The sequence below is a fragment of the Ostrea edulis genome, chromosome 4 (assembly GCF_947568905.1).
Source record: "Ostrea edulis chromosome 4, xbOstEdul1.1, whole genome shotgun sequence".
Lineage (NCBI taxonomy): Eukaryota > Metazoa > Mollusca > Bivalvia > Ostreida > Ostreidae > Ostrea > Ostrea edulis.
In genome coordinates this window covers 90942114-90968946 of record NC_079167.1, presented here as the reverse complement: position 1 = coordinate 90968946, position 26833 = coordinate 90942114, and the positions used below count along the sequence as shown (strand labels likewise).

Sequence of the window (26833 nt, the reverse complement as noted above, 5' to 3'; positions counted from 1 at the left end):
TGAAAGTTGTTGTTCAATTTATTTGAAGTAATAAAAAAAAATACATGTACCTATGGAATATTGCATTGGTTAGAATGAATGAATATCACGAATATTTACAAATTTTCATCATTAGTTAATATAAGATGTTGTCATACATAAATAGGTACATTATACAGTTTTCATGTACATGGTAGATATAAAAATATATATCTTTTAAATTACAAACATGTGTTAATGGAGATCAAGCAAACAAAATTTGACAGCACTGATGAAATGAATGGAGAAAAAATTAGAAAAGACAACACATGATCTATTCATCTGCTCTTTGTGTTGTCACTGTATCTATTTTTAAGTCTGAATCCTGTTCAGGTTCAGTGACCATGTCACCTCTGACTGTTCCCCGTACATCTTCTAATGATGGGTCTTTACTTTCAATTCCATCAATATATTTCAAATCAATTTTAGGACCGTCATCATTATTAGCGGTGTCTCTTTCCGTGTCATCTTTGACGTCATCAATCTTTGTGCTCTCCTGTAATGGTGCGGTTGATGAAGTATCGTTACTTGCATTCTCTTGATCTACGGAAGGTTTTACAGTATTCTCTGTTTGATCCCCAGCATACACTTTCCCGCTTTGTTCTAGTAAAGGTCTTGCTTCCTCGCCGTTCATCTTCTCATTTTCCACTGTAGCTGTTGTAAAACCTTAAAAACATAGGATATTAAAATACTATGGTGACGTGGAAGAGAAGAAAAAGCATCTAGTATCGCTGATTTAAATAAATATTTACCTAGGTTTTCTTTCATTTCGAGTGGGTGTCCGTTACCTTCAGCATTTGATTTTTTTGTGTTTAGGGGTTCAACTTCATGCAATTCGTAATGTGTACCCTGCTGTCGTCTCCTACAATAATGCATAACCCGTTGAACAGACTGGACACTCTAATAAATAAGCAATGAAGAACATTTAAAAACTTTACTCACCATAGGATGAAGGCAATGATGCCGGCGATGACCAAAAGAGATACAATGATGATGATAGCAGCAATGATAGTTGATTGCATATCACTGGATGGGTCTGCGAGGGTAGCCTCTGAATGTATAATATATGTATTTAAATCATTAGGGTTCAACTCGAGGAATTTCTGTTACAAAATTAAGCCCACCGTATATAAGGAAGCATATGGACTGGTGTCAGGGTAGTTAGACTTTTAATGACTAGATGAAATATTCCTTCAGACGTGATATTTTTGGAACTGTAGACTTGTTATATGAAGCTGTTAATATAGTCAAATACAAGAGCAATGCAAACACACCAACAATGAAGAAACACCAGACAACAAATACGTTTGTTTGGATTGCCACGAAGATTTTGTTTATTTTTTTATTTGTTTTACGTCATTTTGCAGTAGCTCAGTGGTAGAGCGTTCGCTTCGTCACCGGGGGGTTGTGAGTTCGAGCCCCGCTCGTGCAATGTCCACGTCAAACCTAAGAAGTAGTAATTGCTCCTCTCTCAGATAAGACGGCAGGCGTTGATACATCAAAGAACTCTCACTGCTACACCTACAGCTGATAACGTCTCAGTACGAGTGAAAAATTCTCGAAGGGACGTAAAACAAACATCATCTTGATAATTTGTTCACTCGTACTGAGATGTAGGGGATATACCAGTATTTAGACTTATGCATGTGGCTCTGGGCCCGAGCAGTGTGGGTTCATTAGTGTGCCAACGCCTGCCGCAACACAGGACCTTGGTTGTCAAGATCCAATGCGAAAGACCCGCGAATATCGCCTCAAAATGACGAAGGAGCAGTCGATCTATTTGTTCCGTCTCCGGTTGAACGCTCTAATCCCTGAGCCACTACGACCTGTGGATTTACCCGAAGAACCACAGTCACTAACCATTTGATTTGGACTTGATTGTGCAGTACACGCCCTCGTAACCTGTTTTACACGGAGAGCACGTCCCATTGGTTTTGTCGCACGCCGTATCACAATTAGCGCTACATTTCAGGGAGCAACCAGCACCATAAGAGTAGTCCGGGCAATCTAGAAAAGTGAAACGAATTAGTGTTCAGTAATCAGGCGTGTGGAATTAGTGTTCAGTAATCAGGTGTGTGGGTTTTAAAAACAAGAGGCCCATGGGCCACATCGCTCACCTGAGTCACCTTGGTCCATATCAGAAGACTTTCTATATATATTTGCATGTAAAACCGTAGTCCTTATTATGGCCCCAACCTACCCCTGGAGGCCATAGTTTTTGCAAACTTGAATCTACACTATGTCAGAAAGCTTTCATGTAAATGTGAACTTCTTTGGCCCAATGGTTCACGAGAAGATATTTGAAGATTTTTCCTATATATTGGTATGTAAAACTTTAATCCCCCCTTGTGGCCCCATCCTACCCCCAGGGGCCATGATTTGAACAAACTTGAATCTGCACTATATCAGAAAGCTTTCATGTAAATATCAGCTTTTCTGGCTCAGTGGTTCTTGAGAAGAAGATTTTTTTTTAAAAAATTCCTATATATTTGTATGTAAAACTTTGATCCCCTATTGTGGCCCCATCCTACAACAGGGGGCCATGATTTGAACAAACGTAACTCTGCTCTATGTTAGGAAGCTGTTCATGTGAATATCAGCTTTTCTGGCTCAGTGGTTCTTGAGAAGAAGATTCTTAAAGAATGTCCCTATATATTTGTATGTAAAACTCTTGTAGCCCCATGCAACCCCCAGGGGCCATGATTTGAACAAACTTGAATCTGCACTGTGTCAGAAAGCTTTCATGTAAATCTCAGCTTTTCTGGCTTAGTGGTTCTTGAGAAGAAGATTTTTAAAGATTTTTCCTATATATTTGTATGTAAAACTTTGATCCCTTATTGTGGCCCCATCCGACCCCCCGAGGTCAGGATTTTAACAATTTAGAATCTGTACTATATCAGGAAGCTTTCATATAAATCTCAGCTTTTCTGGCACAGTGGTTCTTGAGAAGAAGATTTTTAAAGATATTTCCTATATATTTGTATGTAAAACTTTGATCCCCTATTGTGGCCCCATCCGATCCCGGGGGGCCAGGATTTTAACAATTTAGAATCTGTACTATATCAGGAAGCTTTCATATAAATCTCAGCTTTTCTGGCACAGTGGTTCATGAGAAAAAGATTTTTCCTATATATTTGTATGTAAAACTTTGATCCCCTATTGTGGCCCCATCCGACCCCCGGGGGCCAGGATTTTAACAATTTAGAATCTGTTCTATATCAGGAAGCTTTCATATAAATCTCAGCTTTTCTGGCTCAGTGGTTCTTGAGAAAAAGATTTTTCCTATATATTTGTATGTAAAACTTTGATCCCCTATTGTGGCCCCATCCGACCCCCGGGGGCCATGATTTTAACAATTTAGAATCTGCACTACCTAATAAAGCTTATCTATAAATTTCATCTTTTCTAGCCCAGTGGTTCTTGAGAAGAAGATTTTTTTAATGACCCTACCCTATTTTTACCTTTTCTTGATTATCTCCCCTTGGAAGGTGGCCTGGCCCTTTATTTTAACAATTTAGAATTCCCTTTACCTAAGGATGCTTTGTGCCAACTTTGGTTGAAATTGGCCCAGTGGTTTTTGAGAAGAAGTTAAAAATGTTAAAAGTTTACAGACGGACGGACGCCGGAATACGGGTGATCAGAAAAGCTCACTTGAGCTTTTAGCTCAGATGAGCTAAAAAAAAAAAAAAAACGGTTAAGGGTATCAGAGTCCTTAACGAAGAGACAAGCTCCTTTACCTTGATCACATAATGACCCGAGTTTACCCACTGGACATGAGGGACAAGATCCGTCAAAAATACTACAGGCTACGCCTTTTCCACAGGGATTGCAGGTGCCTATGCAGTTGTTTCCATAGGTACCAGATGCACATTCTAAAAATACAATATTGATCATATGCCAGAAGTGGTGATTCAACGTACCAATACAGATACAATATTACCCTGTCGATCAAATATCAACTCTGAAATCCCCTTCAATATCAGTTTTGAAAATCGTACCGATTGACTCGGAAACCATTAAGCTGAACTCACCCGTTCTACACGTGGGGTCCGTTTTCTGGTAGCCCACTTTACACGTGCAGTGGCCAGTCATTGTGTTGCAAGTACCAGTTTCACAATTGGATGAACAGTTAAATGCACAGTCAATGCCGAATGTTTCTGTACTGCACGCTGAAAGAGTTGAAACAAAGATTTGAAAAGCTATGTTGCATGTGTTAGTCTAGATTCGATATTAACTTCACTCGGGGGAGTATTATTTCACAAACGATATGATTAGAAATTATTTCCCAACAGATCATTGTTATAGATGTAAACTTACTTTCGTTACAATATAAACCCTGATAGCCTGCAGTGCATCTTGTATTGCTGGACGTTAGAGAACAAACTCCAGTGCTGCTTAAACAGGAAGTGATACAGTTGCTACCGCATTTCACATCGCAGTTATCTCCCGTATATGAAGTGCCGCTACAACCGGATATGCACTTTCCGCTATCCATTTCGCACGTCCGACCATCACTGTTTGATTGACAATTGGAACTACACGTCATCGTGCATCTGTCTCCATAGTAACCTTCCATGCAAGCTGTGTAAAGATCAAAGTGTTATTTTAAAAACTCGTGAAGTTGTAAATAAGTTGTAGATTCATATCGGTTTCACTGCTTTTATTTTTGATAAATGATGGATTGTCCAAAATACGTGTAGGTTTCACTGATTCAGTAACATTGTTAATGATGAACGTTTACACGACTGACACAGCGTTAAAAGGTGCCATGCAAATTCTTATGATTTGAGAGATGGCAAACAAACTGATATGTTGACAACGAAAGAAACAGGAGGTCTATGGGCAAGATCGCTCACCTGAGTTATATTGGCCCATATTCAAAGATTTTCCCTACATATTCGCATGTAAAACTTTGATCCCTATTATGGTCCCAAACTACCCGTGTGTAAAGATAGCGGCCTAACATTTGGAACGAAAGTCAAGACAGCATTCAACCCAATAACAGGTTGTATTTGCAGATTAGATCGTAATTACGACCATAGTTTGAGAAATGCTGATTTTAACCGAGACTTTCAAAACCCCTGTAACATCAAGTTATTTTTCAAAAGCCTGCCTGAATCAACCCTAACATTATGAACTTTTGCACACCTTACATGTAAAATGCAAGTATCAGCACAAAAATATGCTTGAAAATTTCTGCTTTACAAAAACTAACATCACAAAAGAAATAAAAAGCATAAACAGCTAAGAAATGAAGTATTCTGCAGAATCCTGCACGCTTTGCACTAAGGAGGAACCACGCACTTACGGAAAAGAATGCTGTTGATTGGACATTGACAATGACGAAACATGCACATCCTGCACTCACGGACTTATCCGAATAGCGAAGCTATGTTGTCAGTGGGAGTCAAAAAATGGCCTGTAGCAGTTTGTATTATAGACAAGCAAGTGATAGGAACCAGTTTGTGTTATAGACAAGCAAGTGATAGGAACCAGTTTGTGTTATAGACAAGCAAGTGATAGGAACCAGTTTGTGTTATAGACAAGCAAGTGATAGGAACCAGTTTGTGTTATAGACAAGCAAGTGATAGGAACCAGTTTGTGTTATAGACAAGCAAGTGATAGGAACCAGTTAGTGTTATAGACAAGCAAGTGATAGGAACCAGTTTGGAAGTGAAGACTCATGCGCACTTACGGAATAGTTCGACGACGCTGTCAACGTAACTTGAGAGGATGCTTGTAACGGTTAACGCTAGGTATCTAGACACGCTAGTAATATTGGACCAACACGGAAAGGAGGAACCGCTGCCGCAGCCTGGCTTGTTTACCACGTTGTAGAAAATCCGGTATTTCAACCTGCAATTATAATTTAAATATTCTTTTATTCTATATAACACTTGCCCCTATAGACATTTGAAGTTTTCTTTTAACAACTAGTACGATCGGGGAGAAATTTAATTTTCTTTCAAAAGTTTGTTTTAAAATCATAGGATACTCAAAATAGAATTTTGCTGTGTTTACGTGGGGTTTTGTTATTTTATCAAATAACAATTTAAATCGGTTTTTGATTCCTGAAATGCGCCTATAAAGATACGTTTTTGAAGGATTTCAATTTTCGGGGGGGGGGGGGGGGGGTCATTGATTTTTCTAATAAAGATTTGCGAATATTGCAAACTTAAAGGTGGTTTTATAAGAAACTTTTGTATTAAATATGGGTTTTTAGCAATATCATAACATTTAAAAAATTCTATAACAAAGTGTTTTGGGAATATCCATTGTTCATAAGCATCATAACAAGAGGCCCATGGGCTACATCGCTCATTGTCACATTGGCCTATATTTAAATATTTTCCATACATATTCGCATGTAAAACTTTTATCCCTATTGCGGCCCCATTCTACCCCTGGGGGTCAAGATTTTTACAAAGTTGAATCTGCACTATGTCTGGAAGCTTTCATATGTAAATCTAAACTTTTCTAGCTCAGTGGTTCTTGAGAAGAAGATTTTGAAAGATTTTCCCATTATATTCGCATATGAATCTTTTACCCCCTATTGTGTTCCGTCCTATCCCAGGGGCCGTGTCAGGAAACTTTCAAATGAATTTCAGCGCTTCTGGCCCAGTGGTTTTTGAGATGATTTTTAAATATCCCCAACCTATTTTTGCAGTTTTATGATTATCTCCCCTTTGAGGGGACACGGTCCTTTAAACTTGAAAGCCCTTCACCCATGGATGCTTGTGCCCTGTGGTTCTGATGAACAAGTTGAAAATGTGAAAAGTTTACGGACAGACAACGGACAACAGGTGATCGGAAAAGTTCACTTGATCTTTCAGCTCAGGTGAGCTAAAAAGTCGTATAATTCTTTTTAAAACATCTAAATTTGGTTTTGATTTATTACCAATAAATACTGCAACTTTTAAGAGTTCTTACCATCCTAATTGACTGAACATCTGTGAGCCTGTGCCAGCACTAAAAGAGTCAACTGTCAGTCGCCGAATAAAAAAACCCGGAAGTCCTTGATCAACACTGAGATAATAAGGCATGTACTTGCCGAACAATATCGGGATAGATTCATTTATAAGAGTCTCATTGTTTGTCGTGCTTTTGATGACAAAATCCACCACGATTACTCCGGTGATGTTCGAAGGATGTCTTTTGTCTGATAAACAGTCAAACCCATCGCTTCCACACACTTCGTTTTCACAGTATTTTTGTGACGTTGACCTATTGACGCATACGTTGTTATCAAAATAAGCCACACAGATATCGCTCAGGCCATCGATTACTGTCCCGTTGTCATAGGTACCGTTGCAGACGTCAGATGTCTTAGTTTGACAGTCAAAGCCATCAAACAGACACCCTTCATTGTTACACTCACTGTCGCAAACACCGTCAGCAAACTTATTCTTGCATTGCAGGCAATCTTGCCAAATGCAATTCCTATTAAGCTACAAAATAACAATGGTAATGTCACGTTAGCGTTCTCCACCAAAAAACGATTTTTTTTAAAATTCAGATACACTAGAATGTGGATATTTTAGAATGTGGATATTTCAGAAAGATCAAACTTTATGTCATTAGATTAAAAGTTACTACAGATAAAAAAAAATACTTGAAACGGGTTACCTCACACCGGACGCCACAATTGTATCCCGAGTAACTAGCCGTACATTGGCAGCTGTAATATCCTGCGAACAAGAAACAAAAACAATATTTAACGGAAAGAAGTTTCCTCTTATGAAACAAAACACTTCAATTTTTCGAAAATCGTAAATATTAAAGGCTTATTTACAAAGCACTGCATGTGAATTATTTGTAAAAACGTCTTTCAATTGTATGTTGCTAGTAGGCGTCATTACAATATACACACCGGGAAATCGTTTAATTTCGAGGGGACCAATTTTCGTGGATTACCTAGATTTTACATTTCGTTAGGATGCAATATCCACATATGGATTTTATGAATTAGAACATGATATGAATTGTGTATTCTATTGAGGTTTAAATTCTCAAAGTACCCACTAATTCCACTAAAATTGAGCTACAACATAATCGGTCCACAATATTCACACGCTCTAATGTTAATATACATGCATGCATGTATCAATAAAATGAAATGTGTTCATGTTGTTTGTGTTGTGAAAAAAATCAAATATCGTGGGTTTTTTTCATTCTAATTCTAAAAGACACAAAGAAGTAACCTAAGATAAACATTCATATTTTTAACATGTTTAGTATTTCACATTTCTACCTACATTTAGAAATTATTCAAAACACGTTTTCAAAAGGACCATTTATACATTTCAAGCATGGGGGATATGAATAAGAAATACATGAAACTTTCTGTTTTGAGGTATATTTTTTTTTATCTTTGTTCATGGTACTGATAAGTCGATTTGATCACGTGGTATAGACACCAGATCCGGGTGGTTGTGGGTTTTTTTTTCAAGATGGCGTTCCCGTAGAATCTACTACTGTAACACGAAGAAAAGAGGAATTTGGGATTATCCCTGTATGTGCAAACACTTTTTACTATTCCGATTATCTTGACAACTTAGACTTGATGTCTGCTGGTTAGAACATTTTAGCTAGACTGTTTATAAGGATACCTTTTTCGTCCACGCACGTGCCTCCGTTTAGACAAGGGGAAGAACTACATTCGTTGATCGTGTCGACTGCACAGGTGGATCCACTCGTTCCCTCAGGACACACACACCGACAAGAGTTCGTACCATCGGGAACAGATACACCGCCATTTTCACAGCTGCAGTCGATTTTATATTGACAGGCGTCCCCTACAATTGACACATTACACCTTAAGCGGGCACGGTAACTTTCTGGGGTATAGTGTGGCTTATCTACTACGTCAACAATCTAAGTAAATGCTTATTTTAGATTCTTTTGATCTGGTTTCAGTTCTCTATTTCTCTGATAAAGTTGAGAAAAAACTACATGTATAAAATTGCCATGATTGAAATTTCTTACTACATTGTAACTCATTTATAGCAAATTGCTGGGCTCATAGTGTTTACTATAAAAATAATGTATTGCAGTGCACCATTAACACATATTGTCCCCGAATGTACATAAACATCAGACCATTGTATTACCATAGGAACCGCTGGTACATGGACAGCCTCCATTGCACTCCAGGTTTAAGTTACTACTGTAACATGAAGTGCTGCAGTTCTTCGTGGCTTCACAAAAGAGTCCAATGTTGTTTCCTTGGCATTCACAGGTTGGGAACTTATTAAAGGCTCCAAATGTACAAATGCCACTGTTTAAGCATACTGAGGTGCTGGAAAGATTTCAAAATGAAGATCAATCACAATCTAGGGAGGCAAACTAATGGTAAATTCGGGGTTCAGTGAATATAACACCTAAGAAATCTGATATGGACCGTGGATGATATGTACCATGATATTTCGAAAATGAAAACTTCCAAATTTACCCTATCTAGTTTTTTTTTAACAACAATTTTAATGCAAAAGTATTATCTGGAAAAACATATAACCCCTTCTAGACGCGAATCCCTGATCTACAGATCAGTCCTGTTTCTATAGGAAGTCAGCCATTATGACAATGTAGTATTCCTCTTAACAGCGTGGCTGTATATCCTGAACAGAATGGATCCCTAGATGCACCAAGAAATAGACTGAAGGAAAGCGTAGTTCATGGGACTTTGGTGATAATTTCAACAAGGTCTTCTTGTAAAATACATCTTAGATGGGGTTTACACTTGCACGTTTATTACTTGGAATGACCCTCGTGATTGGACTATTCCAAAGGACTATGTATGGTAAAAGTCTAATTGGCCTGATGGATTTTCTAAGCAGTTTTTTTCTATATTTTGATGAGGCGTGTATGCATATATATATCGTTTCTGTATGGAGCGCCAAATTAACATAAACTCAAATAATTGAAGATATCTTCAATTATTTGAAGATATAAGTTCAAGAGACCAGTAATTGAATTAATGTGCGCAATAATAGGTTTGATGCGCGCATTGATTCAATTACTGGTCTCTTCAATTCAATTGATGAGAGCATCAATTTCGTAGAAATATTGCTCGCAATAATTAATTTAGAGGTCGGTATAAATAATTTGATGATCTCTTTATTTCAATTGAAGATATCTTTAATTATTTATAATGCTTTTGTATAAGGAATTAATGTGCGCATCAATTCTTTTAAAGAGAGCAACAATTCAATTAAAGAGATCATTAATTCAATTAAGGATATGTTGAATTGAAGATATCTTTAATTATATACAGACCCTGAAACGTGCTACTACACCAGTTGCACGGTACGGTTGGGTACGCTTTATGAACGGTACGGTTCGTTTCCTGAACGGTACGGTACGCTTCTTGAACGGTACGGTTCGCTTCTTGCACGGTACGGTTTGCTATAAATAGCTGCACGCTTTGTGAACGGTTTGCACGTTTTATTAATTAGGTGGGCGTGGCCTGAACGCTTTGACTTCGTATAAATTGTACGTTTCGATAGTTTGTTTTCACTCGATCGGTCTTATTCGGCTCTTTGATTATCGGCTTGTGGTTGTGTTAGAATGTGCACATGGGGAAATGAGACGTTATATTTGATTGCTTCGATGGAATAATTCCATATTGATAACGTACATAAAAGTTATGAATAAAAGTTTTTAGAATTTGCTTAAGTCTAAGTCTTAATTTCTCATCAGACATTTATTAATTTACGATTTTATAAAAAGTTGTTACATGAACTGCTCCCCGACATGGGCGTGCGTAAGTGTAAAAACAAAGCGTATTAAGTTTCCGGATATAAATTACAGTGCCTAAATTGGAAAAGTTTTTAAGAAGAAGTGAATTTTGTTTTGAATACACTAAAGTCGCAAATGACACAATGATTATTTTCTGCACTTCACATTTATTGTGATTTATCATCGGCATTATGAAAGATCCAGGATATCTGCACGTGAAGTTTGTACATCCTTTTTTGTCAGCATTCAGTCATTCATAATTAATAATGTTAGATATCTGTTGCATTTGTCTTTGAATCAAATAAAATGATGATAATACATATATATTCCTATCCTTTATCACGCGAAGTCCGATTTTCATTTCCCTGACTTTATTTTTGATCACTGAAAATTGAATTAAAAAAAATTAACAGAAAAGTAAGGCAAGTGTATAGTTTGCAATAAAAATGTTTCATATACCTTTTCTATATATTGTTGAAATACTTGAAAATGCTGAAATGAATAATTTTTTGCGGCCGATTTGATGCTTTGCATCAATTTAACTTGTTTACATTCTTTTACACATGTACATGTATGTATCTATTTATTTCTCTGTCGATGTAATTAAAAATTGTTTATTAGTGTATATAATAAATCCGCCAATCTACATCTATCTATATGGGTCGTTATCAATGTAGAAGAGAAAAAGATATGTCAAAATTATTGCTAATAAAGTAATGAAAATATTACTGTGTAGAACGTGACAATTTTTCTAATCGGTCTAGAAATTTCTCATATGATTCAGACACTGTACGTAGGAAAGTACATATTGAATACATTAACGCTACAAATATCAATTTCATCCGCACATATGGCTAAAATAATATACTGTGGCTGAAAAAGTGGGTCACGTGACATAAATTGCACGCTTTCTGCACGGTACGGTACGCTTTCGGGGGCGGGGTTTGCATAATATTATCCTGCACGCTTTCTGCACGGTACGGTACGCTTTTTGAACGATACGGTTCGTTTCTTGAACGGGACGGTACGTTTCTTGAACGGTACGGTTCGTTTTTTGCACGGTGCGGTACGTTTCTTGAACGGTACGGTTCATTTCTTGCACGGAACGGTTCGGTTCGTTTTTAAGGTGTAGTAGCATGTTTCAGGGTCTGTAGTTACTCTCTCCAAAAGAGTTATTGCACTCTTCAAATGAATTAAAGATACCCTTATTTCAATTGAAGAGAGCAATAATTGAATTAATGCGCTTATTAAATCAATTATTGCTCTCATCAAATGAATTAATGCGTTCATCAATTCAATTATTCCTCTCATCAATTGATTTAATGCGCGCATTATATCAAGTATTGCTCTCTTGAATTGAATAGTAGCGCGCATCAATTCAATTGTTGATATCATTAATTCATTTGAAGAGATCATTAATTCAATTAAAGCGCGCATCAATTCAGCTGAAGAATTAATGCTATCATCAATTCAATTAATGTGCGCAGTAATTCAGAATTGAAGATATCATTAATTATTTGAAGAGATCTTTAATCAAATTGTTGCGTGCATCAAATGAATTGATGATATCTTCAAATAATTGAAGATATTTTCAATTATTTGAGTTTATGTTAATTTGCAATGTTAATAATGCTAAGGCATGAAGATATAAATGTATATTTTCCTGGATATTAAACTCTTTATGGAAAAATGGTACCATGCATTTAGTATTCTGCAAACATAGTGTGATTGTTTGTTTTCCGCCCCTTCGAGAATCTTTTACTCATATCATTCGCCCATGTTACAATTTACCATTAAAACATTTTTACTACATCAAAGTAATTTTGAAAAAACAGTATATTCCCGCAATTTTGTTACCCATTAGGGAGATAAGGAGGAAATGTTAAAGGAGCGCGTATAGTGTGCCCGTCCAACAAACACAGGTACAACAATTAATACTGCACAACTGCTTGACAAGAAAGATTCAGTATACTCACGACTGAGAGCATATGTTGAGGCTGTACTGACATTCACTTCCGGTATAACCGTTGGCGCAGATACAAACTTCCTGTGTTCCTTGAAAGTCGCATGTACCATTGTTTCTACACATTTTGTCGCAGGACAGTTGAACGGCACACGTCGAGCCCGTGTATCCAGGTTGACAGACGCACTTGCTATTCACACAAATCGCGAAATTTTCGCACGTCACTAAAAATACCACAAATAAAACCAGTGCTTTATTTGAAAAAAAAATGTGCAAAATTTAAGAGTGTTCCTTCCAAATGATGTCAACTGACTAAGTGGTTTCCTCCCACAGTATGTGAGAAACACAAATTGTGATTCTGAAAATTACATAAAATCTTAGAATTGAGTGTGTATTTTTGACGAAAAGAAATCTCTGTTCACAACGTTAGACAACATGTTAAATGCGCCAGAGGTATCTGACTTAGTGTGCAGTTGTTCTGAATGCGAATATACCATTAACTGTTGTCATTCATACAGACATTACAGTAGCTAAGTTAACCATGTATTGTGCTCTATGTGCTATAAAGGAATGATGTCGCATTACTAGGGCATGTTGAGGGAGTGTGCAACAGTGGGAAGAGACTGGACCAAACACGGAGGTCAAATGTCTTTGTCTGAAAACAATATTCACAATATACATACCTGAGCCACAAGCTACCCGTTTATTTAAATCGATGGATTGACTGTCATCACAGTAGAAGAATCCATTGGTGTTCTGACAGGTGCCCTTAGTACATGGCGCTGAACCTGAAATAAATGTTTCCTATATTTCCTCAGATAATGATCGGAATCCTGTTATTTTCAAACTGACTAAATCGGAATCCTGTTAAATTTAAACTGACTAAATCCAGCGATCGAAATCCTGTTAATTTCAAACTGACTAAAACCAGAACTCTATTTACGTTATCAGTCTCGTAAAAGGGACATTTTGGAGCCTGGTCTAAACCAGATTGTATTAATTCAGACAAATGCATTATACCTTAGTGTATTCGTGTAGCTTTCTCGAAGGAAATACCCGAAACGCGTAATTGTAATATGTATGGTTTTTTTTTTTTATTCCTATGGTAAGATCAGAAACCACAATCTCTAAACTACAGCTACTGAGTTTCTCGGCGTTTTATTATCATTATTATTTGATGGGCCTGGATGCTCACATGCGATGTGGTTCAGGTCTGGATTTCTCGAAAAAATCTCAAATCTTAAATTCAGTTTCAACTTAAGTCTGAGTACCTCTTAAACTTCACACATTTTCGCGGTCCACGAGTCTGTTATAGGCTATACGATGCCGGCGGCGGCATCGACCTTGTGATCTGTTTTGGATCGCCAGATTTGAGACTAGACTTGAAATTGCTATGGAGGTAACTTAAGTTTATTCTTAAGTTGAGCAAAATTATTGACTTAAGATTTTTTCGAGAAATCCAAATATCTGAGTTTTCTCAGATTTGAGATTTTTCTCAGAAATTTGAGTAAAATCTCAGACTTAAGTCTAGAAATCCAGACCTGGATGTTGTAACTACATAAAAGCGTGCGATTTTCTGTCCCTGACTCTTTTTCCCGTTTGGAAGATTAGATGGTATCCTATATTTATATGTTTGTTACTTACCCTGACATTCATTGATGTCTCCGCATGTTCCAAGAATTGTGGCTTGAAATCCCGAAGAACAGTTCCAGGATTGTACACCTAAAACTATAAGAATATCTCAAACAATTAACATATGTAAATATAAGAAAATTTTAAAGTGTAAGCACCTCAGATCTTAGAGAACAGTTCAAAGTGTAAACATTCGTATATTTCATATGAACGTCTCATAGAGTGAACATGTACACTCATAAAAACAATTCAAAGTGTGAACAACTACATATTTAGGAACTTTTCAAAGTGTGAGCACTTGCGTAATTATAAGAGCGATTCGGAGTGTAATCACCCGTGATCGTAGGAATACATAAAAGTCAAAACATGTATATACCTGTAATCATACGTAAAGCTAAAAAAGATGAACACAAATTTTAATGTAATCAAAAAGGTGAAGAAAAATACCATATGCCTATAATTATTGAACATCTCAAAGAGGTGAAGAAAATACTACATGTCTATAATTATTGGGAGTTTTCAAAGAGATGAAGAAAAATACATTATGCCTATAATTATTGGACATCTCAAAGAGGTGAACAAAATATCACACATGTGATAGTAGGGGTAACTCGGAGAGGTAGACACACATATCATCGTATGTATAATTAGCTTAATCATTGAAGTAATAGCTCACAGTGAATACTTAGTGAAAGTGTGAACATTTACAACCGTAAAAATATCTATATCCTGTATGGCGGCCAGCCAAGTTCAATCAACGGTGGTCAAATCGCTCGTGAATTTGGAAGAGCGCCACCTGTTTGGTTCACTGTATTTTCCTACTAGGGGATATTGATTCTTAGTAGTATGCATTCTGGGGTGAGAAATACGGCGGTTAGTTGGATTTGATCGCCTGAGGCCAGATAGCTCATTTGGTAACTAGAGCTTCAAGGGATCCGTTTTTAGGTCCCCTTTTTACACCCGGAAGTGAATAACACCGGCAATCATTAAAAATACAAATTTCATTTTTGAAAGATACAGGAGGAAATGGAACTACGACGCAACATGTCACATACTTCACGCCGCATACTTCACGTCGCATACTTCACGCCGCATACCTCACGTCGCATACTTCATGTCGCATACTTCACGCCCGCATACTTCACATAACATACTTCATGTCGCATACCTCACGTTGCATATTTCACATCGCATACTTCACGCCGCATACTTCATGTCGTATACCTCACGTCTCATACTTCACGTCGCATACCTCACATCGCATACTTCACGTAGCATACTTCACGTCGCATACTTCACGTTGCATACTTCACAGTTTCACGCCGCATACTTCATGTCGTATACCTCACGTCTCATACTTCACGTCGCATACTTCACGTAGCATACTTCACGACGCATACTTCACGTCGCATACTTCATGTCGCATACCTCACGTCTCATACTTCATGTCGCATACTTCATGTCGCATACTTCACGCCCGCATACTTCACATAACATACTTCATGTCGCATACCTCACGTTGCATATTTCACATCGCATACTTCACGCCGCATACTTCATGTCGTATGCCTCACGTCTCATACTTCACGTCGCATACCTCACATTGCATACTTCACGTAGCATACTTCACGTCGCATACTTCACGTTGCATACTTCACAGTTTCACGCCGCATACTTCATGTCGTATACCTCACGTCTCATACTTCACGTCGCATACCTCATGTCGTATACCTCACATCGCATACTTCACGTCGCATACTTCATGCCCGCATACTTCACATCACATACTTCATGTCGCATACCTCATGTTGCATATTTCACGTTGCATACTTCACGGTTTCACGTCGCATACTTCATGCCGACGGGAACCATTGCAAATAAATCATATCATGTATTTTCAAAAGGAACGATATGAATATTTGTAAAGTTTGAACACCTGCAATCATGAAAGAGTTCAATTTGGGAAACCAGTAATCATAAATCATTAACTGAATCAAACTAAAAACAGCATTAAAATTCATGAAATATCTAAACCAAATCTACTAACATGAATTTCATTTAGGTTTCATGGCCACACTTTAAAATTAACTTTTCGTACTTTTTGCAGGATATAAATCCAAATACCATGGAACTTTGAAATAAAAGTTTTTCAAAAATTTCGATAATACAGTTTCTTGGTCTTGGTTTAAGAAATGTCTTTCAGTTTAGGAGAATATACAAACTGTGTCTCGCGTCTTTTCACAGCGGTGTGTACAGTGTACAGAGGGTGGAGGTCTGTCATGTATACGCACTTTTAAAATCCGAAAGACTTGTCCTGTATTTACCCGTTTAACAATAAACCTGTATTGAACTCTTTAGGTCACGTGTATTCATAAGCAGTGATTAGCCAATTTCAAAAAGTGAAAGTTTATGAGACGATAACCTTCAGTTTCAGTAAGAATTTTTTTTTCATCTCTTCATTCAAGGAACAGGAGAATTCTGTAGATTCTGATTTTTCTTCTTTCTTTCTATTTTTTAGATATCAATTATATACAACTTTCATTATAATATGAATTATATTTTGATTTGACCTTTTGTACCCAGGAAAAGGGCTGTCATAGATGTATCCTGCTGCTCAATCCTATTCGGAAATGAATACAATATTGTTTAGATTAAATCAAGAAGTTACAAATCCTTGGTGGCATGCAGGGCTTTGTTACTGTTCCGGTACGGTGTGTTCATTTTAAGGAATATCTGTCATGTCATCTTCACAAGATCCGCTCCGCTTCTCTACAACATCTCTATAACTGTAGAGGAGCGGATCATCAACCCTTGGCTAGTGAAGATGCTGTCATGTTAGCTGTAGCTGGTCTTTCATGCTAGGAAGGATGTGATTCTGATGGGATTTTGTCACGATTTTGATAAACGTGTATTTGAGGTTTAAGTCTGATTATTTGAGAGATCTTTTCCACTAACCAATCCGTCAATTATACTCGGTCCGTGAATTACATTCAAACCACCATTCATTATTCGTGCACTGTCTTTCGCTGATGTTTTCTAGTGCCAGGATGATGACTTGGTTAAATACACAGGCAATGCATTTGCAAGGATACTCTTTAATAGTAAATTCGCCCCCAAGCAATGCAATTGCCTGTGGTTAAATATTAATTAGCTGCGAGGCTTGTCTATTTATGTTTATTTTGAGTACACCTTGTGTATTTTTGCTACCTTCTTCATAAACGTGAATGCAGTCAAATCATCAGAAGATTTTTATAACGAATCCACTGAGCGCAACAGTAGTTGTACGCATAAAGAAATGCGGCTTTTATTTTTCCACTTTCGTATTCTTAAGTTTTCTGTCGAGGCACTTATTAGAAATCTGGGAGTGGACATCCTTCCTTGTTCATGCGGAAGTATTCAATGCTATGTGCAAACAAAGAAACGGTTAGATATTGTACATGTAATTACTCATACACCGAATACTGATAAGCCCACTTTCATTTATCATGGTCAAATTGATTGAATTCATTTCTTAATCAGTCGACGAATTAAGCAAATGATTGATGAAAGGTCTGCACTCGACCAAGAGATAATTAGGAGTTCGTGAGTTCGTCGTTACAAAAGGTATTCACAGGCATATCATACATGTAATCCTACAAGTAAACGCCTCGGTGAACGGTCCTACGCTCCTTGTATATGTAGGCCTCGTTAAGCGGCAATAAAAATAAATAAATAAAATGAAAATAGGTGAAAATGAAATGTAACGGGAATTTAAAAAAACAACATATAAATGATAACATAGAATAAAATTGTCGCTGCTGAATCTCTGGGGTGGACACACAATACTATATTAACTGTCCATCATATACATGTAAAGGTGAAACACAGTTTTTGATTTTGAGAGAAGAAATTCTTGAAATATTGCTCAACTTTTTTCAATAAGAAAATTGATTTCTTGCATTTGTATCTCTTTCTTACCGTGAAAAACACAAATAATCCCTAGTACTATATAACACATGTCTATCCTTAGCGTGCTGCAAGAAGTGGTTATAACAGAAAACAGTCACCTCCTGTCTGACTCAAAAGCGACAATAAGTTTGTAAGAGGTCTTAATTTCCGGGGTGGAGTTGAAAGCAATTACTCTTAGAACTAAAATAATCCAAAGTAACACAGAAGGAGACTATTTCTTTGCCGGTAGAGTCATGTTGGAACTTTCTGGGCAGTGAGAAGGAAATGGCGGTCTCCTTTGTTACCCGACTTGCCTCCTACTGAGAAGGTCACTTTTCAGTCGGGACTTCCTGTAGAGTCATGGTCATTTCCGATCGAGTTTCCGATGTTTTTATCTTCACCACAGCTTACACATAATTAAAGTCAAGATATGATGTTAGCCATGAAATGCAGTGAATCAACAGCATATTTTACTACCAAACAGGCAGCTCTGGGGATTTTTCAAACCATCACTCACTGTTCTGACAAGCAAGACATGTTGATGGCTTAGAATTCAAGAAATTTTGTTTGGCAGTTTCTTGCATATTGTTGAAAAGTGATAATATCGTACACGTATCCACGAGAGATGCATATTTCAGATAAACAAATACCTTTTCATTATACATTTATTCCTACTTTTTCCTGCAGTAAGCTTCTTTTTTTTTAAAGAATCGACCAGCAGAGATTAATGGCGTATACTACCGAAAAACATATCATAGACGGACAGATAAGGGGGCCAAAAGTTTCCCTTCATGATATATAACCATGTTTATAAATCTTTTATTATATATATTAAAGACAAATGTTTTCCAATTGGCTCTGAAATTAAATGTAAGCAAGTACAGCACTAACACTTGGAGGCGAGTAAGTGGGAGGGAGGAGCGAGTTCAAGGACAGGGATTCAGCGAACAGATATACTAGGAAGCAATCGATACTTTTCTTAAATCATTATTTATATTTAATCATCTATTTTGACCCTTGTTGCATTTTTTATTTTTAGAAATATTTTATTATTATATATCAGAATAGGTTTGGGCAGCAGGCAGAACCTACACTGTATTTAAGTCCACTACTGATTGTCTGCATTGCCACTCTATACGATCGATAACTGTTATTTCTGCACCGATTTTGATGCGGTTTTTTTACGCTCAACTCAGTAAAGAAAATTCTTTTTAAATACGATTTCATTGCATAGGCCCTTTAAGCGTGTAGTGACAACAAAACCACTTTAAAGATGACGTAAACAAATATCTGTAAATCGTGCAACAGACGGAATTACAGACAGAAGGAAGGCAATTTCCTCTCTCCTCGCTAATCAGTAAATTCTGGTGAATACATGTTCTTCAGCTATCTATTTATAGCTCGGTCAAAAATTCATTGTAACCCTAATTTTGATTTTGTGCACATGCGTGCCGCTCGACCACGAAAATGGACGAGTCGGTACCAATGTCCTTGTATATCAAAGCGATGAGAACAGTGAATGCATAAGTACATGTTTATTTTCGACTTTCTGAAATTCAAAAATTAAAAAAAAGATTGTTTCCAGTCATCTTTCCCGTGAATTATACCTATTACAGATGCTACTGGTTATGTCCAACGAAGGTAAAATACCCGTATTCTACTGAGTAGGTTTCATCTGTTCCAATCTTAAAGCAGAATCTCCCTAGGACAAACTCGTGTAGAATATTGGACGATATCTACATTTCCACTGTTTTTACCTTTGATAATTTACAAATTGTAATTGAGATAAGTCATTTGCGCACGAATGCGTTGTGAACAATGCGATTGACAATATAGTACATATGTACGTCTATTTCAACGGGTAAGAATTCTGACAGAAACGAAAGTAGAATGTGGATATAAAAAAATGAATTTTAGTTTTGGAAATGCAAAAGTGTATGAGCTACGGTGCCTGACGCCGGTTGCCTTTTCTGAGGCACCAACTAAAGCGTTTCACGAAGTAGGCCGGCGTGAAACATCGCAGTTCATACCCTCATGTGTTATCAAAAATAAAATTTATTTCTGAAGGTAGCCAGTGGCGTAGCTTCCATTGAGGCAAAAAAAAACACCTTTTATGTTGTTAAAATGTCGATAGCTTCTGGGGGGCTGCGCCCCCCAGACCCCCTGCCTAGGTAATATTTGAACCCAAGCTACGCCTATGGTAGCTCCATCCTCATGTGACTTATCAATATTAATGGTTAAAAGTGGAAAAAAAACTTTATTAATTTGCACTCAATATAGTTTAATTTAACTAATAACCAAAGAAAATGTATATGTTACCACCTTTTTAAAGATGTCGGACATACAAAATCAGAAGTATACATCATCATCAGAAAATCACACATTTTCGTTAAACAAAATAATAAAAATAGATAAAAACTTGTTCAAATGACAAAATTTAAATATCAACAGTTTAAAAAAAAAACCCTGATAATTCATAAATATGTATAGATTGATTGTGGATATTAGGGAAACCAATGTATAATAGACATCCAGTAGAGTAAATTCCAGCACAGGAGTTATTGCCCTTGACAAAATTTTAAAAATCATAAATAATTGATTATCTATGAAAAATTTAAACTTTTTCAGTATTAAGAGTTTACCAGATTTTTCATTATATCCAGTGAATAAAATTCCTCAGAAATATATATTTCTATCATACGCGAAGTTTAAATTATTAAGATTTTTGCAAAAACCTATGACATCACATGAGGATCGATCCACCTTAAAAAATATGCATGTAAATTTCTTGAACGATTCGCAACTGTTTGATATTCTCCTTCGAGTAAGAATTTGTATATCCATTATATCAATACAGAGTAATTCTAAATATAGAGAAGAAACAGCACAGACAACTGTAACAAAGCTGTAGTTTTCAATTCCATCCGCGTCAATCCGGAACTGCTTACACTACCGTCTATGACGAAAGTTCCATTCAGAAAAGTAGACACGCTCGGTCCAACGTAAACATTAATGGTGCCTGTAATGAGAAATAGACGAAAAAAGAATGTAATTTCTTTTATTATGAAGTGGGGCGGTTACATGATTAAATTTTACACGGTTTGACAGTTTTCTCAGTAGATTTTATCACGTACCACCTCACTCCACAACCCAATGAAACATGTAAATGATTATTTATTACTTATACATGCATTTGAGACGAACAGGTAATTTCTTATTACGACAATTAACCACCCGCCGTACACCATGATGACGCGTTGACCTAGAGAGAGTTTCTTTCGATCCCTGCCTGTGTTAATTGTTATGAGAAACATAAACAGTTTGGAATTTTTAGACAGGATTTCTGTTGTGTACTTATTATATAAAGACTATCTTAAATGCACACATTGCCAATCATTGCAAGTAACTAAAGAATCTATGAATGCTAGTATTTTTTATTTTTATTTTTATTTTATTTATTTTTTTTTGCATCAACGAAATAATAGCATTTTACAATTATATTCGTCATACTTGCTATTTTGAAGTGTGCATATGGAATTTCATTTTGGAATACCAAGAATAGCGACAGCTGTGCTCAGAGGGAATATCAAGAAGTGTTATGCTAATTTGTAGAAGTTAGTGAATTTCGGAGTTCACCTTATGATAAAGCTAAAATTATTTAAATATATATATATATATAAGATATATAATCAAACTTGGTATAACTGTTTAGGAGATTTATTCTGCTTGTTACATATCTAAGCCGTTTTCTAATATTTAATCCCGTTAAAAAGTTATCAGGGCGAAATTGGAAGAAACCTCGAGTTCTCGTCGATAACAATTACAAGTAGCAACATTATTAAAGGTTTGCCACTTCGGGAGCGGGTGTGCTAGAGGGTGCATATCAAGAACCCTATACTTCCAGACCTTCCACATATACACGCACTGCCGTAATACATGTACTAGTAATTAGTAATACATGTACTAGTAATTAAGACTTTAGTTTTGAAACTAATAATTTTTGATGAACCTATAATTTAATGGCGATATATAATAACTTAATGCAACGTAAACTATTTTATTTCATCCCAGATGAAAGGAGGAATAGGTCGAAATCTAAGTTCATTCTTGACTGAGACTCTCGTCCTCTCCACTCGGCCTTATTAGTATAATGTATGCACTGTGCACACTTGATCAGAAAGATAACAATATGGTGTCGGTTTTTACATCGAGTGTATCCTTTGTATATGTAGGAATATGGACCCATCAGCTAAATTCCTCTATGCTAATTCAACAGTCACGGAGTCAGCACTCGGCTCCTTTCAGAAAGAAAGTTTGTGAAAAATACTAGTCGTACTTTGAAACTATTTTCAATTATATCTCTACAGCCGTAAGGTTGTTGGGGATTTTTTTTTCATTGCACATATAAAATACCGTAGCATTCATATCTTTCTTAAAATTTTAACACAGAAACTTGAGCATATGAACTTTAATAAATAAATATATTATAAGGTATCAACACATTTTGAATCCAATAACCTTTGTTCATTACAAATCAAGAACTACTATTACCTGGTTTTACTGTAAATCCCTTTCCGTCCACAAACGCAGCCATTTTATCAGGGGAAATTATCAAGTTACCGGAAACGGAAGTCCCGTGTTTTATTCTGTACCTCTTAAATCCTACCAGCTGATAAACAGGATAAGATGCAGGTGAGTTCTCCCATGATATGTACATCTCTGTGATCTGAAAGAGAGCTGGAGCGGTAGTCGTTTATTTAATTAATGATAAATTATGTTAATCACAATGTATATTAACCATCGATTATAACTGACGTAGATTGTTCCAACAAAATTCATGTGTGGATCATTTTATGAGTACTCTCAGTCCTTTGATGATTTTCCTTAGTGGCTGCTAGCGTCTGCGGGCTTATTGGCTGCTGATTAGTGGCTGCTAGCTTCAGCCTGGTTTTCATTTTCCTGGGAAGAGGAGTCGAACTTTTAAGGGGTGTACATATATCAGGGCTATTAATTGAAAATTTGGATAAAATTTACCCCAGAACCTTCATTGCTTATATGGACACTCATCTTTCTATGTCAAGAGTTTGTGATCCATCACATTTCTCACAAGGTTTGTGATCCACCACTTTTTTTTTTTTTTTTTTTGAAGTTTCAAGATTTTTATTTATGAAACAAGACAAAACATATACAAAACAAATGAAATACATGTATAAGATACAATGTGTATAAGATATGCTTATTATTTTACCATGAAATCAAAATAGATACAGTATATGTCAAACACATTGTAGTTAATAATTTACATCAACATAATTTCAAGTGACGGAATAATACTTCGTAAGAAACATATTTGGCAGTGTGTGTATAGTAAAGATAAGTTGGTTTTTTGGTGTTTGTTTTTTTCAAAAACGCCACGCTGCCACAATGAGTCCACACATATCACGACAGTTCATATCCGACTCATTGGGCAGCTCTAATAGAGGACAGGACTCTCTGAATAGTGGCTTCAGATATAACACAAGTATATATAATACACAGATATACACATGTATACATACATATGCATGCATAGATATAATAGCAGTAGTAACAATGTTTAAATTTTATATGTTAAAAATGTTCATATAAAGAATTTCATAGTATAACTATAGATTCACTGGTATTAAACTGATCGTTACTATCATCCCAAGATGGCGGAAGGAAATTCCGAAAAGACCACGTTTACTTATTATATCTATTTGTATTGTTTATTTGCGAATGATATGTAGGCAAAGATACGGAAGTTTTACGTTACTATCATCATTCATTTCCGTTACTATCATCCTCGCTGGTTTTTTCAACGACGAATTTTCTATTCATATGAGCCGTATAAAAAATAAAATAACACCTGATCGTAATTGTTGCTAGTGTATGATATTTCTTGCCTACATATCATTCGCAAATAAACAATACAAATAGATATAATAAGTAAACATGGTCTTTCCGGAATTTCCTTCCGCCATCTTGGGATGATAGTAACGATCGCTACTATCATCAGTTTAATACCAGTGAGATTGGATACAAAATTTTGAAAAAGTTTCTGTTCTTTTGTTTTATATAAAAACCTGAGAACTTGACAGTGTGATCTCAAGTATTCCTTGATGGAACGAATAACAAAATCACTCGTCTCATCAACCTGTACAACTCTACAATACATCTTACATTTATAAATTCTAAATGCAATAAAGGAAAGAAAATAGTTATATATCTTTACCACCACTTTGTTTTTTACATTGTGAGCAACGTGGTGGGTCACAAACCTTTGACTGATAATATGATCCATATGCCGAGAGTTAAACTGGGCATCTGCAGATGTCAATTAATTGTTAAAATATTTCTTGTTTTATCATTTAAATTGGATTTTCAACGAAAGTTGCAGATAAATGTACATGATATCAGCAATCACACGCCGGGCATTTGGACACCAAGAACCAGGTCGAACACTAGGATTTAAGATGGATCGATCCTCATGTGACTTATCAATATTAATGGTTGAAAGTTGAAAAACTGTATTAATTTCCACTCAATATAGTTTAATTTAATCAATAACCAAAGAAAATGTCTATGTTGCCACCTTTTTAAAGATGTCAGACATACAAAAACAGAAGTATACATTGTATATCAACATAAAAAATCACACATTTTCGTTAAACAGAATAATGAAATTTGATTAAAACTTGTTGAAATTACTTATTTTAAATGTCAACAGTTCAAGAAAACTGCTAATTCATAGATATATCAAAATTAATTGTGGATATTAGGGAAAGCATTGCCATAGACATGCAGTAGAGAAAATTCCAGCATAGGACTTATTACCCTTGACAACATTTTTTAAATTCAGTATCAAAAGTTTACCAATTTTTTTATTTTATTCAGTGAACAAAATTCCTCTGAGAGATATATTTCTATCATGTGCAAAATTTAATTAAATAAAGGTTTTGCAAAAACCTATGACATCATATGAGGATCGATCGACCTTAAAACCAGCTATTGTATGCGATATTCTCCATAAAAATGAATCGAACAATTCATCATCTAAGCTATTTTCGTGTTTTGTTCTAACAAAATTTTAAGAGTGGTAAGTGGATGTTCAATATATATGACCGTTTTATCATCAGAAGTTTTGAGAAATCAACGCAAGCGACAAATAAGTTATTAAGAATCATGAATCCGCCACTGCAATATCAGATATGATTTTATGTACATATTGGAGGATAGAGAAGAACGGGGTGAAATAGGTCACCAATATATCTGTAGCATATATCCAACACAGTGCATATATATATATATATACACACACACACACACACACAGGTATATATATATATATATATATATATATATATATATATATATATATATATATACACAAATTTTCGGGACCACCCGTCCCTTCTTCAGGACAAACGAAAAGAATTACATAATATGGCCAATATCAACAGAGAATAATAACAAAAACTACATATAAATACATCTAGCACCACAACTACACTAATTTACAAACGTATTTACAACACAGACTACATGTTTTCCACAGAGCTGATCCAATATATATATATATATATATATATATATATATATATATATAATGAAATGGATTGTCAATAGTATTTACGTAATACTCACCTCTTCTCTCGCTGGCCTGTATTAGTTATCTCAAACGTAACAGTGACATTCAACAATTTCTCAATCTGTATTCTTGCCGGCTTGATGACCAGTCGGCTGTACTGAAATGACCCTGACGTAGAGGTCACGCAAAGTCCTATCGTAATGGTTGCTATGGTTACCTGTGTCAGATACATTTTGCAATCTATGATGAATGTGTAAACGATGAAATATGAAAGCAGAAAACACAGTTCATTCACGTGATACTATATGTCCATAGTGAACTGTTGACATGGAGTAAGATACAAGAACCCGATAAAATGATAACTTGGTGTGGCGCAGTCGTTTTCGCACATACACCACACGCGCCCGTACTGGAAAAAATCTTAGATCCGTAAAACCCTCTCTCGGTTGTAAAGATTATATAAGTGTGACTGTAGAGTATGGCAAGCCCTTTTACTATTTATTCGTAAAATAAGATATTTCTTTAAATAAGAGAGATATGTCTTTACACTAGAGAGATATCTCTATTGGTTGTAGAGATTTCTCTGTAAGTTAGAGAGATATCTTTTTACATTAGGGATATATCTCTTTAACTTAGAGATATCTCTTTAACTTTAACTAAAAAATGGATCCCTTTAAACAAAAGAGATATCTCTTTACACTAGGGAGATATCTCTTTCTCTTTGAGAGATATCTCTTAAAGCTTAAGGGATATCTCTCAAAGAGAAAGAGATATCTCTCTAGCGTAAAGAGATATCTCTCCATCAATGTAAAATGAGATATAAATATCTCTTTAAATTTTCAAAATGAAATATCTCTTAAACTTAAAGAGATATCTCTTAATTCCTCCCGGTGATCATAATGATATCTCCTCATTGAATCGCCATTTGAGAGATATCTCTTTGTCAA

At 35.9% G+C, this 26833-nt stretch overlaps 1 protein-coding gene across 3 annotated transcripts; it reads right to left on the bottom strand.

The window, feature by feature from the left end:
- Positions 1 to 2: 2 nt before the first annotated feature.
- On the bottom strand, positions 3 to 26324 carry LOC125668486 (fibropellin-1-like). 3 transcript variants are annotated; one of them, XM_056164272.1, is made up of 19 exons: positions 25943 to 26324; positions 23093 to 23236; positions 22829 to 23003; positions 18308 to 21296; positions 14363 to 14446; positions 13402 to 13506; positions 12732 to 12942; positions 9129 to 9316; positions 8628 to 8813; positions 7645 to 7706; positions 6949 to 7466; positions 5714 to 5874; positions 4336 to 4599; positions 4050 to 4187; positions 3756 to 3890; positions 1879 to 2025; positions 961 to 1069; positions 771 to 880; positions 3 to 684 (listed from the first exon to the last, which is right to left on the bottom strand). In XM_056164272.1, exons 4-19 carry the CDS (start codon positions 18345 to 18347, stop codon positions 293 to 295), a joined length of 2850 nt encoding a protein of 949 aa, XP_056020247.1. In that variant the 5' UTR covers positions 18348 to 21296; positions 22829 to 23003; positions 23093 to 23236; positions 25943 to 26324; the 3' UTR covers positions 3 to 292. The 3 variants fall into 3 exon arrangements, with proteins under 3 accessions (XP_056020247.1, XP_056020248.1, XP_056020246.1); XM_056164273.1 differs by lacking the exon at positions 23093 to 23236 and having other exon boundaries at positions 25943 to 26202; XM_056164271.1 differs by lacking the exon at positions 25943 to 26324 and having other exon boundaries at positions 22829 to 25498.
- Between the last annotated feature and the right edge of the window lie 509 nt (positions 26325 to 26833).